At 44.1% G+C, this 17,553-nt stretch overlaps 1 protein-coding gene across 6 annotated transcripts in view; it reads left to right on the top strand.

The window, feature by feature from the left end:
- Window positions 1-17,553, top strand: part of jakmip2 (janus kinase and microtubule interacting protein 2) — a 209,158-nt gene that overhangs the window by 151,096 nt on the left and 40,509 nt on the right. For all 6 annotated transcript variants that reach the window (XM_033029941.1, XM_033029937.1, XM_033029943.1 and 3 more), the window contains 3 exons: window positions 10,717-10,845; window positions 12,283-12,366; window positions 15,525-15,587. In XM_033029941.1, the coding sequence (XP_032885832.1) occupies window positions 10,717-10,845; window positions 12,283-12,366; window positions 15,525-15,587 (276 nt within the window). The remainder of the gene's footprint in view (window positions 1-10,716; window positions 10,846-12,282; window positions 12,367-15,524; window positions 15,588-17,553) is intronic.

The raw sequence follows: 17,553 nt of genomic DNA on the forward strand, positions 1-17,553 counted from the left end.
ATAATAATTCCATCACTATGAATTATGTAGTGAAACTAATGGATCACCGCCACAAACCTGTCCGTTTTCATTCAATTCTCTCCCTGAAGTCAGTCAGCTGTAAATCAGCTGGTGTACATTGATGGTTATAGGGGTGCAGCAGTTGTACTGTTCAAGCAGTTTTCCACTGAATAAGATGCCAGATTCTACCACACCATTTTCAGAATTTGAATGGAATTTCTAACAATTTCTAGTAAGCTGATTGTAGTAAATGTGGCCATGATGCAAATTGACAGTTATTTAATCATAACAGGCTTTCTATTAACCTTCAAGAAAGGAAGGAAAAGCTATTGTCCAGTCAAGGCTGAAGCATGACTTCCACTGCAATGTGGTTGACTTGTGTTTGTGCCTCAAAATACCTGTCTAAGCCAAAACAACTGTGTAGAAAGGTTACTGCAGATGCTGGTTTATATCAAAGATAGACACAACGTGCTGGAGTAACTCAGCGGATCAGGCAGCATTCCTGGAGAAAAAGGATGGGTGACATTTCGGGTCGGGACGCTTCTTCAGAATGAAAGTAGACGGGAGGTAACTGGAGGTAGGAAAAAGCGAGGGCTGGCAACAGATGATTAGGGAAAGGTGGAGCCCACGATGGCCCATTGTTAGCTGGGGAAGAGGTGATAACGAAGGGATACAGAGATGTGAACAGTGGAACTAGTAGGATGTGGGAGGGGAGCATGGAGGGAATGCAGGGGTTACTTGAAATTAGAGAAATCAACTTCCATACCACTGAGTTGTAAACTGCCCAAGCAAAATATGAGATCCTATTCCTCCAATATGCGTGAGACCTCACTCTGACACTGGAGGAGGCCTAGGACAGAAAGTTCAGAATGGGAATGAAAAGGGGAGTTAAAATGTTTGGCAACCGGGAGAACACGTACACCAAAAGCCAATAAGCTGTTTGAATAAGTAGCGAAACGAGTGCAGTGAAGAAAATTGGTAATCATCTTAATTAAGAGCATCTACCAGCGCATTACCCAACCAATATATCCAAACCATGAAGTGATGAATACAACATTCCCCACCTTAAGCACAAAGATAACGCTGAGCTCTTGCACTGAACTGAACTTTATTTATAGAGCACTTTAAAAACAACCACTGTTGCAACAAAGTGCTGTACATGACTAATCATAAACATAAAACAAAACAATAAAACATTAAAAGACAGTAAAAACAATAAAAAACAATAGAAACACTAAAACAGGAGCAAAGTCTCATGCAGGGTCGAAAGCCAAGGAATAGAAAAGGGTTTTAAGACTAGTTTTGAAAATGGACAGTGAAGGGGCCTGTCTAATGTGCAAACAGTTTAGTTTTCAGAAGTAGGCAGAGTCTCCAATACTGGTTACAGTGCACGACCGCATTTTGCAGAAGATCCAGTTTATATGGGGAGATGGTCTGAAAAACATTATGAAACATCATGTGTTTTTAATCTGACTAAAACAAATACACAGCAAGTACAACCATCTCAGTACAGGGAATGGTGTGAGAGATAAGGAAGAAAATCTTTGAGCATACTTCCTAATGACAGTACACTAAAGTCTGCCCAGGAACACTGAATGATTCAATGATATTTTATTGTCACATGTACCTAGGTACAGTGAAATGTTTTGTTTCGCATACAACCCGGTAAAATCATACAGCAGACCTCACCTGGGCTGTACACAAGTGTCACCACATGTCTGGTGCCGACTAAGTTACAAATGTTCACCTGATATTCCTATTTACTGCCTGCTGCTGCACGTGGCAGCAGATGGCCCTCCGTTGGGTCCCCCCTACGTTCTCGATGGCCCAGTCGCAGCATGGGGGCCTCCACACTGCAGGCTCCAACTGCATCATGCGGACTGAATGTCCTGGGTCCTACTACTCCCCCCCTTCCAACATGGAAACTCAATAATGGCTCCACTGGTCATGCTGCCCTTCCCCCAATGCCAACAATGTTACTTCTCCCATCCCCACCCTTACACCTTACACAACCTTTTACACTCCCTCTCCTTCTGAGCCCCCATCACCCCCCCACAGGGCCTCACCCAAGCCTCCCTCCACCCATCTGCGCCTCTCAGATCCTAGGTCTGACCTCAGCACTTACCTGTCTGTTTTCATCACACTCCTTCCCCCTCCTCTCTCCCCCCCCCCCACCCTCCCCCGCCACAAAAAACCTTTCTGATGCAGAATGCTCAGTCCCCAACAGAGGCCCTCCCTCTGTACCCCTACGCCCACACCTCAACGAGTCGTGAGCTCGCCTCAATGTTGAGCTCTCTCTCCATCACCTCCACGACCAGGCCTTTTTCTCTAGTAGTAAGTCCTCACATCCCGGTGTTTAGTTTAGTTTAGTTTATTATTGTCACATGTACCGAGGTACAGTGAAAACCTTTTTTTTTGGGGTGCTATCCAATCAATGGCAAGATTACGATTAAGCAGTCCACAGGGTACAGATACAGAATAAAGTGTATAATGTTTAGTGCAAGATGAAGTCCTACATAGTCTGATTAAAAATAGTTTAAAATCCGCAGTGAAGTCGACGTGGGGCCAGGACTGCACTCTAGCTGGTGAGAAGACCATTCAGTTGCCTGATAACAGCTGGGATGTACAGAATGTTCAAACTTATGTACTTCTTGCCAGATGGGAGAGGGGAGAATAGGGAGTGGACGGGATGAGATGGGGTGCCACTCACGCAGAGAGTTGTGAATTTGTGGCATTCTCTGCCTCAGAAGGCAGTGGAGGCCAATTCACTGGATGCATTCAAAAGAGAGTTAGATAGAGCTCTTAGGACTAGCGGAATCAAGGGATATGGGGAGAAGGCAGGAACGGGGTACCGATTGTGGATGGTCAGCCATGATCACATTGAATGGCGGTGCTGGCTCGAAGGGCTGAATGGCCTACTCCTGCACCTACTGCCTATGTCTATCTCAATGAGACTAGTCCTTGATTATGCTGGCAGCCTTGGAAGGAAGGTTGGTTTGCGTGATGGACTTGGCCACAACCACAACGGCCATTCCTTGCGGTCTTGATGGAGCTGATCACAAAACCATGCTGTGATGCATCCCGCTAAAATGCTTTCTATAGCGCATCTATAGAAGTTAATGAAGGTTTTTGCAGGCATGCCAAACTTCTTAATCCTTCTAAGGAAGTAGAGGCATTTATGTGCCTTCTTGGACATTGCTTCCATGTGACAACCCTTCCTCCCATCTATAAACACCACAAACGTTTGTGTCCCATCAGCAGATATTTGCCTTCAACTATTAATTATTGAACTCTAGTAGTAAATACACCACCCAGGCTGTCAGCAATCATATTTTTTTTAATTCATATCTGATGATTTTTGACGCTTGTAATGATGACCCCACACAGTCTTTCCTCATTGGGAGATCTTTGTACAGGTTCAAGGGAATAGGTTATGAACCTGACTGTGAATATCATCCCCGATGCATTCAGGGGAATCAAAACAGCTTATTTTAGCGGTTAATTCACTCATAACGTTTAATCTTTAACTAAGTCACCATATGACCAAACCACTTAGTCTTAGACCAGACAGTGAGCAATAAATTAATTAATCTCAGTCTTAATGTGAAACAGGATCTGTCCGTCCGCAGGTTGATCTACGAGATGCTTGTTGGGTTTTCTGAAAGTGTTTGGGCCTTTTTTTTTCCAGCAGACTTTCACAAGAAACAGATCCCTGCAAACCATTTGACTTTTGCTGAAGGTCCTCTCCTGGTTCATCTAACCTACACAGACTTGGGGGCATTGCTTTTGAGTAATATCGTGTGCTGCCAACGAGCGATGCCTGCATACTAACACTATCCTGCACACATTAGGGACAATTAATGCTTTTGGAGTGTGGGAGGGAACCGAAGATGTCGGAGAAAACCCACGCAGGTCACAGGGACAACGTACAAACTCTGTACAGTCAGTACCCGTAGTCAGGATTGAACCCGAGTCTCTGACTCTGTGCCACCATGCCGCAATAGAAAATAATTTCATTTTTCCGGGTCGGAACATATGACAGTAAAACTATCTTGACTCTAGCCTGTGGTCTAGTACCACACAGTGAGATGATGGAGGAAGAGGACATTCCATATCACAAGCATGAAATTAAAGCACAAAATGCTGGCAATATCCAGCAGATTACTACTATCTGTAGAGAGAGGACACTGAAAAGTTAACTCTGCTTCAATCTCTGCAGACAGTGATTGATTTGTTGATAAACTCTGGTAATCTCTTTTTATTTAATTTCAAGGTTCCAGCATCTTTTGAGCCTTCTTATCAATTTAACGGGACCACACCTGGACTATAAACTAATTTATAATATAATCCTTTGCCATCTGCTGGGGAATGTAAAATGGGTTTGCATAACTTCTTCATATAGTTTATCTTGTGGAGACTGGGTATCACCCTCGTAGATCAGTAGTGCATTCATCTTAGAGTCATTGAGTCATGAAACATGGAAACAGAACTCTCGGCCCAACTTGCCAACACCTACCAAGATGCCCTGTCTAACCTAGTCCCACTTGCCTGTGTTTGGTCCATATACTTCTAAACCTTTCCTCTGCATTTGAATCTCCAACAAAAATATATTATTTAAGGGATTAAATGGCCATAACTACTCACACCTCGAGTGTGGCCTGACCAGCAATTACAGTCTGAAGAAGGGTCTCGACCTGAAACGTCGCTCATTCCTTCTCTCCAGAGATGCTGCCTGTCGCTCTGAGTTACTCCAGCATTTTGTGTCTACCAGCGATGACATTATTTAGTTTAGACCCTTCGGCCCACCGAGTCCGTGCCGACCAGCAATCCCCACACACTAACACTATACTACACACACTAGGGACAATTTACCTTGATACCAAGCCAATTTACCTACAACCTATACGTCTTTGGAATGTGGGAGGAAATCGGAGACCTCGGAGAAAACCCACGCGGTCATGCGGAGAATGTACAATATCCGTACAGACAGCACCTGTAGTCGGATTCGAATCTGGGTCTCTGGCGCTGTAAGGGATCAACTCGACCACTGTGCCACCGCTATTACTTGTGGCATGGTCTCTATTGTTTCAATATCTACATCCAAGGAGCCGGAAAATAGTAATGAAAGCCAACAACGAGGGTACTTTCTTAAATAAATAAAAGCTTCCTGTGCCTGCATTCTCCTGGAGTGACTATCTACATGTAATAGACTATCTACTAGCTTCTGGGAAGTTGCACATTCAGCAATGTTGGCAAAATACAGAAACTGGTCACTTGATATAGTTTTTAACGTGGTACAGACAAAGAAATACCTGAACTGTGTGTTACACCTTGTAATCTAGTCCAGATGTAAAAGTCAGCATTCCAATAGCCTGTTTGATCACGCTGGTATGATATTCATTCCAGTTCATGACATTTTAAGGTCACTTCATGCAGATGTTTTAAATAGAGATAACGAGAGACCTTATAAAACTATTTTTAAAGCCTGCTGTGTATAGCATTCTGTAACAACATGATTGATCATTCATTGTCTATGGAAAGAATAGGTCATGCTTGTCCTTGGAGTTTGGAAGAATGAGGGTGGCCTTAATCACTTATTTTAAAACACTAAAAGCATAGATGCTGGGATGTTTTCACCAGTCAGTGAATCCCGAATAAGGGGGTCATAACTACTAGATAAAGGGCTGATCGCTTAAAACTCATGTACTCAAAAACTTCTTCTCTGAGTCACTCCAGAGAATGTCTGGGGCTCTCTGCCCCAGCAGGTAGTAGAGGTTGGATCATTAACAGTACTTAAAGTGAAGCTGGATAAATGTTTGATAGATCAAGACATAGAGGACATAGAAATGACACAGAAGATGCATTGATGACAGCTCAATCGGCCATGGTCTTGTTAAAAGGTGGGGCAGGCTTGAATGGCCTGATAGCCACCTTCTGTTCATATTTTCTTCTGTTCTCATTCACTTTCTTCTTCCATTTACTATCCTCGGGACAATGAGCAATAAAATCTGAAAAGCTGTGCCTGTAACCTGAGAGTTAATAAACTGATGTACTGCATCATTTTAACAGAATCAGGACAATGCCGAATATTTGGCAGGGATGGAGAGTGCGGAACTGGGCGTGTAAAGAAATACGCATGGAATTACTTTAAATTACTTTAAAATGGCTCGATGATGCGGCGGGTGGTTCTGCTGCCTTACGGCTCCAGAGGTCTGACTTCAATCCTGACTGCCGAAGCTGTCAGTGTGGAGTTTGCACACTTCTGCTGTGTTTCCTTTGTGTGGTCCGGCTTCCTTCCACGTCTCAGCAATGCAGTAAAGGTTAATTGATTGCTGAAAATGTTCCTTTGGTCTAGGTAAACGGTAAGAAAAGTACAGGGCCGATGATGGAAAGTGAAGGATAGAATACGTTGTTGGACAACACACACCTCCAGATTCAGGGACAGTTTCTTCACAGCTGTTATCAGGCAACTGAATCATCCTACCACAACTAGACAGCAATCCTATCTACCTCAATGGTGAACCTCAGACAATCTTTGATCAGACATTACGGGCTTTATCTTGCACTAAACGTTATTCCCATCATGTATCTGTACACTGTGAATGGCTCGATTGTAATCATCATTGTCTTTCTGCTAACTGGTTAGCACGCACCAACATATTTTCACTGTACCTCCGTACACGTGACAAGAAACTAAACTGAATAGGGAAGGGGAATGGAATAGATGAAATAGTGCTGCTGGGAGCTGCCCTGGATCAGACGGCTTGAATGGGCACCTGCTCCTATGCTAAATAAGTAGACAAGTGCATGTCTCAGATAATCTTGGTGTAATCCTCACACTAAGTTAAAGATTAGAAGCATAAGAATTTCACGTTGGGTGTGTAGAAAGGAATTGCAGATGCTGGTATGTACCAAAGATAAACACAAAGTGCTAGAATAACTCAGCGGGTCAGGCAGCATCTCTGGAGAAAAAGGATGGGTCCTTTGGGAGATCGGCGGAAAAGGTCACCCATCCTTTTTGTCCAGGGATGATGCCTGACCCATTGAGCTATTCCAGCACTTTGTGTCTAATCTCATGTTGGGTATATATATATGTTCAAACTCTTGTACACGGGATGTACTTGGGGACAAGACCATGATATCCTCACACACATAATTGTTACAGAAAAGTATTCAGAAAAAAATAGCAGAAATGTATTTAACTGGCATTAAGATCAACAATTGACAATAAAACCATGACATTGGTAGCGGTGGAGAAGACACAAGGAATTGCAGATACTCGATGAGGAGATAGTTAAGGTGGGGCATACACACATCCCCAAGTGGAGGGAAAGGTGGCACAGTGGTGCAGCAGCAGAGTTGCTGCCTTACACCATCAGAGACCTGGGTTCGATCCTGACTACGGGTGCTACCTATATCGAGTTTGTCCTTCTCCCTGTGACCACGTGGGTTTTCTCCAGGTGCTCCAGTTTCCTCCCACGTCCCAAAGATGTACAGGTTTGTAGGCTAATTGGATTCAGTAAGATTGTAAATTGCCCCTAGTGTGTAGGATAGTGCTAATATCTGGGGTGATCACTGGTCGGCGCAGACTCGGTGGGCCGAAGATCACCATTTGCGTGCTGCATCTCTGAAGGTAGGTCAGGTATAATTTAGGCAAATCCCTAAGCAGGGAATGGAAGGAAAGATCCAGTTTATGAAGGTTTCAAAGTGAGCAAAGGAAACCATCCAAAATTCAGACAATGTATAGATATTAAAATAAGAAATAAAAGTGTATGATTTATAATATACTGGGAGACCTAGCTAAATGTAGAGAAGAAAAATTGGAAAATTTGTGTCCACAGTTTTCAGAAGGATTATCATTCCTCCTTGTAAATTTATTTCCGTCTAAAATTCCCCAGTAGATATCAACTATGGTGAAACAGGCACAATTCAACTGCAGCAAGATTTTTGACCTTGGTGTTTGTATTTCCCATAGAATAACTTTTACTCGTCCCATTTTCCCCGATCTCTGCTATATACAGGGCCGATACCCAAATTGCATTTTTTTAGTTTAGTTTAGTTTAGAGATACAGCGCAGAAACAGGCCCTTCACCCCACTGGGTCCGCGCCGACCAGCGATCCCCGCACACTAACACAATCCTACACCCACTAGGGACAATTTGTACATTTACCAAGCCAATTAACCTACAAACCTGTAGGTCTTTGGCTTGCTGTGATATGTGTCATTCTCTGACCTCAAATATCGCCTCACCTGCATTTTTTGTGTGAGGCCAGGCAGGTGAGGATCATGACTTCTCTCAGATCCTTAACCTTGGGCCCATTGCAGGCTGCTGTCACTGATCTTTGCCACACCTAGCCAGCAACATGTCTGGCCCTTCTTGCCCAGGACGATCCAGGATGAAATCCAGGCCACGTGCAGAACAATTTGACACATTCGATATATATTAGAAGCAAGTGGATACTGTTATTGATTTTATGATTGTAAAAGCAAGTTCACTCCATAAGAATTAACCTATCGGCCTACACATTTTGGGATATGGGAGGACACCCATGTAGTCACAGGGAGAATGTGCAGTCATCACAGACACACTGCCAAAAGTTTGGGTTGAAGCTGGACAGACGACATTTCAAGTTGAGGAAATCAATATTGATATCCAGAAGGCTACAAAATGCCTCAGCTGAAGATGAGTGCTGCTTTGCTGTCTTGCTGTGGGCCTCATTATAACAGTGCAGGAAGCCACAGTCAGAAATATGAGAGTGAGTGGGATGGTGAATTAAAGTAGCAGACATCTGGCATCTGTGAGTAATTACTGCAAATGGAGGCTGATGCTCCACTAATTACAGAAACCCAACATTGGAACAATCCATAATTTGTGCAAATACAATGGAGCTAGAGAAACCATGAGAATGGAATGGAATTCTTATGGAAGGAAATATAATTGAGAAAGCTGTGGCAGTAGTAAGCTAGTAATGGATGTGTGCAGGACCGGATTTACGTATAAGCTTGACAAGCTTAAGCTTAGGGCCTTGAGACCTAGGGGGCCTCGCAGAGCCGGATTTACCACTAGACGTCATAGGCTGAAGCCTAGGGCCTCGTGGCCTCTGGCCCAGGCAGGACACCTGCCGTTCAACTCTGGGCGGCCCCCCCTCTCAATCTCTATCTCTCTCTGTCTGTCAATCTCCATCTCCGCCCGCCATCCATATCCGTATCCGGGCCGCCGGGTATCCACTCTCCGCTCGCTCCTCATCCGCCGGCACGGCAGGCCGCCTTGCACATGCGCACAGCTACGGCCAGCACATCCTCCCCCTGCGCACGTGCACAACCACGGCCAGCACATCATCGGCCGCCCTGCGCATGCGCACTGCCATGGCAACTGGTCGGCGCTGGGCACTTTCCCCCTCGTTTTGAATTGTGGGAGATCTGGCCGCCATTGCTGTCTGGTCACTGCCTCGCCACGACCGCTGAAAACCAACGCAGAATCACTCCCTGAAATAATAGAAATTGCATTCATTGCAACGTGTAACAAGAGTTGAGATACTGTATTATAATTTTGCTGCATGTCATTGTGGTATATATCATGCCTTGATTGGTGAATATGTTTTGCTTGTGACTTTTGTTTGAAGCAGAAATAATATGTGAATGCTTCATTGAGCATAATTTCCACTGGTAACTATGCACTTCGTCCGAGCCATGACCACCTAAACTGTCATTTGGCAACTTAAAAAGCTGCCAAGATTGCCCGGCTGACAACAGAGAAAAAAATGAAGTGAGAGCCCTGCAAGGTGTATAATATTTTTCACACTGTCATAGGCCTTTCTTACATATGCTGTCACAATGCACTGTAGTCTCTAAACAACGTTCAGTCATTTTCCTTGCCCTCCATTTCAGAATAATAGTGTTTTAAGCCAATAACTCGTCACTAGCACTGGAAATAAATAAATACATTTAAAAAAGCGCAGCTTTCCAGCCCCTTATCTCATTGGCCACGCTCAGCTGCAAATCGGTGTCAATCTGGTGGACCATCTTCCTCTAGTCGTGGGGGTGGGGGATTGGGAGGGGCCTCACTAGTGGAACAGCTTAGGGCCTCTCTTCATCTGAATCCGGCCCTGGATGTGTGTCACTCTGTGATAGAATCATGGGATGTGGGGTTAGTGTAGGAAAGTGGTGCTGACAATGAGGAATTTTGGAGTATATACAAGGGGCTGCATCTCCTAATGCTGCTCATATAACTTGTGTTGGTTCTGCATGTAACAATCTGCATGTACTTTACTAAATCAAATGCTCCCACACAATATAATTCTGCTTGCAGTGAACTTGACCATGCTTTTACAATCATAAAATCAATAACAGTATCCACTTGCTTCCAATATATATCGAATGTGTCGAATCGTTCTGCACGTGGCCTGGATTTCATCCTGCAGTCTCATCTTTAATATAAGCGCAATGAGAACCTTCGAGCTTATTCTGAAGAAGGCTCCCAACTCAATACGTCGCCTGTCCATTCCCTCCACAGATGCTGAATGGCGCGCTGAGTTCCTGCAATACTTTGTTGTTTGCTCACGAACCTTGTACCAGTTGGATAAGAGGCTGAGGCTCCTGCAATGCTACCTTCTGCTAGCAGCAGAATCCTTTGTACTATTGACTGATTACTTTAATATGTAAAGATTTAAGGGCACGGCACACAGGAGGCTAACTCACTTTTTATTCACCATAAGAGTCTGGCAGCTGAAGAATCGGAACTTCGTTTTCGACAATTAACAAGGGAGTATCAAGCACTCCAAAGGGCTTATGCATTACTTCAGGAGCAGACGGGAGGGGTCCTGGATGCAGAACGGGAAGCAAAGGTGATTATTAAATAATTTTCAAAAATAATAAGTCACGGTTAAAATGGTGAGTGGGGAATACACTGCTTTGAAAATGCACATTCGATGTTAAGCATTGGGTTTCAGCTCAGCGTTTTAAGTCAAACATGTCAGAGTTTGTAAGCCCTTTCAGTGTGATTGAAGGGTCTGCTGCCCTCTAGTTGTGACACAGCCCACAACTGCATGTGTGTTGATGGTCCCCCGTCACAGAGGTCCTGAGCCAGTTGAACTGGGAAATGGAAAAGCATGTTTCGTGCAGAGCCAAGGGAGTTTTAGTCCGAGTCTGGACATGATGTACCTGAACTGTAGAAGCTTCACCTGATAGATTGGCTCAGTTGGCTGAAACTTTGCATTGAAAGTAAAGATTTTGGTTTCATGAGCCACTCCAGGCTTTGGGCCCATAAACATAGAAACATGCATAGAAACATAGAAAGTAGGTGCAGGAGTAGGCCATTTGGCTCAGCACCGACATTCAATATGATCATGGCTGATCATTCAGAATCAGAACCCCATTCCTGCTTTTTCACCCATATCCCCTGATTCCATTAGCAAGCACTAAGAGATAAATTTAACTCTCTCTTGAATACATCCAGTGAGTTGGCCCCCACTGCCTTCTGTAGCTGAGAATTCCACAGATTCACAACTCTCTGGGTGAAAAAGTTTTTCCTCATCTCAGTCCTAAATGGCCTTTATTTTTAAACTGTGACCCCTGGTTCTAGACTCCCCCAACATGGGGAACATTTTTCCTGCATTTAGCCTGTCCAATCCCTTAAGAATTTTATATGTTTCTATAAGATCCCCTCTCAGCCTTCTAAATTCCAGTGAATATAAACTTGACTAATAGGCTAATATAGTTCAAGGAATGATGTGTAGAAAGGCTGGACAGTTTGCCTTGGGATATTACATGTTCTAGTAAATTAAAAGCCTGGTGGAAGAATCCAGGGTGAAATTTGAAGTGCAGCAGAGAGAGTTATTCTTTTTAACCAGCACCATCAAAATTAAGGTAATAATGCATTTACAATGGAACCTTGCTAAATGTCAAAATAAAAATGAATGTCCTGTTTATCTAGATTGTTGGAGAACCTGAACTTTAGAATAGTTACTTGTATAAGATGTGTTTTGTTTTAAAATGGGCACTTTAAATAGAGCAATAGATATTTTATCTGTAGATCTACCTTCATGTTCACATAACGTCATGTTCCAAGAAATCTCTTACGCTAGTACTTTTATGTTTAAAAATTAGATGAACTTCCATTCATTCCAATTATGTTTCATTTTTTTTAATTTTTATATTTTTAAAAGCACAATCCCAATACTTTAACTAGTAAACTGGAAGAAACGATTCCCGGTCACTTGTTATTTGCACGGTGCTGATGAAAGTTACGCTCAGCTTTAATGACACTTTTTCACTTTCATTAGGCTCACGAGCAATTACAAACAGAAGTTCTCAGGTATAAAGCTAAAATTGAAGACCTCGAAAAAGCCATGGCACAGAAAGGACAGGTAAGAGAACAAAAATGTCTGTCCAAGCATTGAACGTAACTGAGGATAAACATACTGAGGTTTCTGACTACTGCTGGACCGAGTCTGCTTTGCCATTCAGTCGTGGCTGATCTTTTTTCCCTCTCAACCTCATTCTCCTGCCTTCTCCCCATAACCTTTGACACCCTTATTGATCAAGAACATATCAAACTCCACTCTTTAAATACCCAATGGCTTGGCTTGGCATTTAATTCCACAGATTTATCACCACCTGGCTAATGAAATTCCTCCTCATCTCCTTTCTAAAGGCATGTCCTTTTATTCTGAGTTTATGCCCTCTGATCCTAGACTCTCCCGCTACTGGAAGAGTTCTCTCCACATCCACTCTATCCGGGCTTTTCATTATTTGGTACAATTCAATGAGACCCCCTCTCCTCATCCTTTGAAACTCCAGTGAGTACAGCCCCTAGTCTTCAAACGCTCCTATGCGTTAACCTAATCATTCCCGGGATCATTCTTGTAAACCTCCTCTGGACCCTCTCCAACTTTAGCCCATCTTTCCACTGATATGCCTTCTGATGTGGGTTGGGGAGATCAGAATAAAGAGTCATGGGGAATGAGTCAGTTGGAGAGTTCATGGAAAATCTGCACTGTTGAATGAAGGTGGCCATCTAGTTCTTGGTGTTTGCCAATCAGCTTCATGCCTCAGTTGTTCAGTTTGAGATGGCAATGGCCTGATTGTTGCCACCTTTCCCCCTTGCTGATTAGGCAGTAAGTAGAAGATGTAGCATAACAATAAGGCTGCTGAAGACAACAAGCCGACCTCTGTTCAAGGACCTTTTCCTCACCAACTTCACAAGTTGGCTCAACGCATCCGTTAAGGTTTGGGCTGCCACAGTTGGACATAAGGGGAAGCTCTAGGGCAAAGAGGCTGGCATTTGGCAGGTGCCATCTATGAGTGTCTTGTCTTGTTAGAGGGCACTGATGTAAACAAATGAATCCCTCTGGTGACCCTCGGACTATCTTTGATTGGACTTTGCTGGCTTTACCTTGCACTGAACGTTATTCCCTTATCATGTATCTATACACTGTAAATGGCTCGATTGTAATCATGTATTGTCTTTCCGCTGACTACTTAGCTGGTGGCAACAAAAGCTTTTCACTGTACACATGACAATAAACTAAACTAAACTAAACTTAATGTAGTTTCCCTGGCCACTAGAAGTCACCTATTTCAATTGTGCATGAAATGCAATTCTTGGTGCCCCTGTCATGATAAATCATGCCCTAATCCCAGTCAGCTTTTAGAAAAAAACAGCTGCATTGATTTCCAGTTTCCACTGTGCGCTGAAGATATGGGTTGCAGCCCTTAAATGAAAGGCAGCCATCTTATATTGGATCTCATCCCATTGCTAATGTTCAGTTGAGGAACTTTGATCCATAAAAGGCAATAGATCTAGCAGGTATCATTGTTAATTGCTATGGGTAAACTGAGAACTTTGTTTGGCTATTGATTCTAGAGGTATCAATTGCTATTAGAATCATTGCTTAGTTTCCATGTGAGTGGATTCTATGCAGCAGGTTAACAGAATTGCTCTTACATTTTTGCTTTATATTTCTTGTCCATTTCTGTTGTGTTTATGAGAGCATTGTTTAATATCACATCCAACCAATGCTGTGAACCCTAATTTTTACCTAATTAATGATGATGAGGCCTAATGGTGGAATAATGTGGAATTCTCTGCCTCAGAGGGTGGTGGAGGCAGGTTCTCTGGCTGCTTCCAAGAGAGAGCTAGATAGGGCTCTTAAAAATAGCGGTGTCAGGGGATATGGGGAGACGGCAGGAACGGGGTACTGATTGTGGATGATCAGCCATGATCACATTGAATGGCGGTGCTGGCTCGAAGGGCCAAATTGCCTGCTCCTGCACCTATTGTCTATTGTCTATTGTCTAATGTCCGATCAGCACTTAGGGATAATTGCATGTCCTGAGGATTGGAGAGAATAGTAACTAAAAATTAATGTATTGGTATTGGTTTATTATTGGCATGTTTACCGAGATACAGTGGAAAAATCTTGCACATTATCCAGTCCTATCATACTATACATGGGTGCAATCAAGCCCTACAAAAGTAAGAGAGCAAAGAGAAAAATACCAGTGCAGAATATAGTCTTACAGCATTGTAGAGGTCAATGGTTCAATGTACATTTACCGTCACAAATGCAATTAAACATTTCATTTTGCATATAATGCTGGCGCCGCCATGTTTGATGTCATTACATCAAGTTCAAAGTCCCGGCTTGGCCAAACATAGCTCTGGTGTCCTCCACTGCTGCTCAACTACTGTAGGCCATGTCCGGTCCATGTGCTCGGCCTCTCGGGTTGGCGCTCAGCCTAGCACAGCCCCAGGCTGCTGCAGGGCCTCCTGCGGTCCACTCCACCATCAAGGCACTGCACTGCCTCCCGCAGCTGGTCCGCTTAGCGGCCCTCCGTCTGACTCCTTCCACTCTTGGCGGGTGAGCCGGGCCTCCAGATGAGTTCCGGATCCGCTGTGTGGGCCCTCGATCCGCGGCAGGCAAGTGCCTAGTCTGCGGTGGGCGAGCTGGGCCTTTCCGGGTGTGTCCTCCGTCCGTTATAGCTATAAAGTGCAGATATGATAATGTCCAAGGGCTGCATTGAAGATGGTTGAAACTACACCCTTAGCTTTTGGGAAGACCGTCCAAAAGTCTGGAAACAGAGGAGAAGAAGCTATTTCTGAATCCGCTGATATATATTTTCAAGGATTTGTGTCTCTGGAGATGGGAAAAGATGGAATCATTGGGATATAAATGGTTCTTGATTATGTTAGCTGTTTTCCCAAATGCAGCATGAAGTGTAGCTGAGGTGATTGGGAGGATGGAGGGGGTTGGTTTGTACAATGGACGACATCTACAACTTTCTACACTTTCTTGTGTTCTTGGGCAGAGCCGTTGCAAACCAAGTCGGGATGCATCCTAACACGATGCTTTCTAGGTTGCACCCGTAAAAGTCAGTTAGAGTCATTGGTGACATGCAGTCGTGAAGAAGGGTCATGAAGATTAATTGCCTTTTTAATGTAAAATTCTAAACAATCAAGCCAATGTATCATTCTTCCTCCAGAATGTTTCTTATGCCTTCTTAACTTTTCATTTAAAAACAGGATTCAAAATGGGTTGAAGAAAAGCAACTATTTTTAAAAAGAAATCAGGAACTTCTGGAAAAGGTATTTCTAACACTTGCAGTAAGAACTGTTTCTAGACGTGTATTTTTAAAGTCCTTTATTATGTTATTTTAAACTTAATCACCGGGCTTTTACAGTCTCAACCTTGACACTAGTTACGTTGAAAGTAACTTGGATTGATGTTCATTGTGCCTACACATAGATTGTATTCATTCTCACTAATTTAATAATTGCTGTATAGATTTTTCTCCCTTTACTTTCTTTCCCCGGAGACCTTTCCCCCTTTACTGTTTGATTTGTTGATATTTCTCACACTGAATGTGGAGACCATTTGGCCCCTCAGTCCTATGCCAACTCTCAGAGCAATTCCATCCATCTTATTTCCCTGATATCCAGTCTGTCTCACGTCCCCATCAGTTCCACTCTGATTCACACCTACATTAGAGGAAATTTACAGTCACCAGTTAACCCATCAGTTATGTGTTCGGGATGTGGTGGGAAACTGGACTAACCGTGGAACCATTCTCCCCGTGACGACCATGGAAAACCCATGACGTCTCCGAGAGAAAGTGCCAACTTCACCTAAATACAACAGGAGGAGTCAAAATTAAACTTGAGTCTCTGGACCTGTGGGGCAGCAGCACTTTTTAGTAACTGCTTGATCACATTCAATCCATCCTGCAAATAACAACATCCATATCAACTTCTCATGACAATTATTTATTAATTGCACCTTATTTCCAGGGTCTTTTGTGTTTTAGCTTTATTTTTACAATCGTTTTCCGGGCATGAATGTGCAGTCATGGAAAACCGGGAATAATTAATGAATTGTTATTGATATTTGCGAGAGTGAGTCAGAATAAGTGGCTCCAGCTGTACAGATCAAAATAGGCCAGTCATATTGGAAATGGAATACAGCAAACCTGGCATTCAAATCAATACAATACAATACAATACAAATTTATTGTCATTTGAGCCTCAGTGAGACTCAAACGAAATTTCGTTTACACAGCCATACAAACAAAGACTGTCCTACAGACATACACACAATTAAATTCACACAAACATCCATCACAGTGAACCCACTGTGATGGAAGGCAAAGTCTTTTCTCTTCCCTGCTCTCAATTTCTCTCCCGATGTCCAAGCCCCAGGCGGGTGATGATAAGTCCCACGGCCATTTTAGGCCGCGCGGGGCGATTTACGGCCCCGCTCCCTGTCTGAAAGTACAAGGTTAGAACCCCCACGGGCGATGGTGAGTCCCACGGCCATGAAGCCGCGCCAGGTGATGTACGGTCCCGGTCCGGGTCGTTCCAACCCCACGACACGGGCTGGAGAAGTCGCGTTGCGGGAGCTCCGGGAAGCGGTCTCTCCCCCCGGACCCGCGAGCTCCCGATGTCCCAGTCCACCAGACCTGCGGCTGCATTGCTGGAGCCTCCGAGCCCCAGGAGTCGAGTCGCAGCAGCGAGTCACCACCGCTCCCCACGCTCCGAGGCCGGCCAGCCCCACGATGGTGAGTAGTCCGCAGCTCCGCAGCTCCGCAGTCTCCCGAGCCCCCGGGTCGTTCAGGCTGGAGGCCGCTCCACGGTGCTAGGCCCCAACGACAACGGAGACCCGACAGGGAAAAGGTCGGGTCTCCCAGACAGGGAAGAGATTTTAATTAGTTTCCCCCTGCCCCCCCCCTCCGCCCCCCACATATACACATTTAAAACTAGTATTAAAAAACACCAAACACTACATTTAACTAGACAAAAAATAAAAAAAAGACAGACAGGCTGTAGGGGCCGCTGCAACGGGTGAGTCGCGCCGCCGCTAGAATCATTCGCAATAATATAATTACAATGAAGGAATAGCTATAAACTTTAGAACCTGTTCTTCAGTGTAAATCTTTGATCAGAAGCACTGCCCTTTTTGATTAGAGTCATGGAAAGGCATAGAGCCAGACAATGTGGAAACAGGCCCTTCAGCCCATACGGATCAACATGCCCCATCTACCTGCGTTCTACCTGC

This window comes from Amblyraja radiata, chromosome 11 (assembly GCF_010909765.2).
Source record: "Amblyraja radiata isolate CabotCenter1 chromosome 11, sAmbRad1.1.pri, whole genome shotgun sequence".
Taxonomy (NCBI): Eukaryota; Metazoa; Chordata; class Chondrichthyes; order Rajiformes; family Rajidae; genus Amblyraja; species Amblyraja radiata.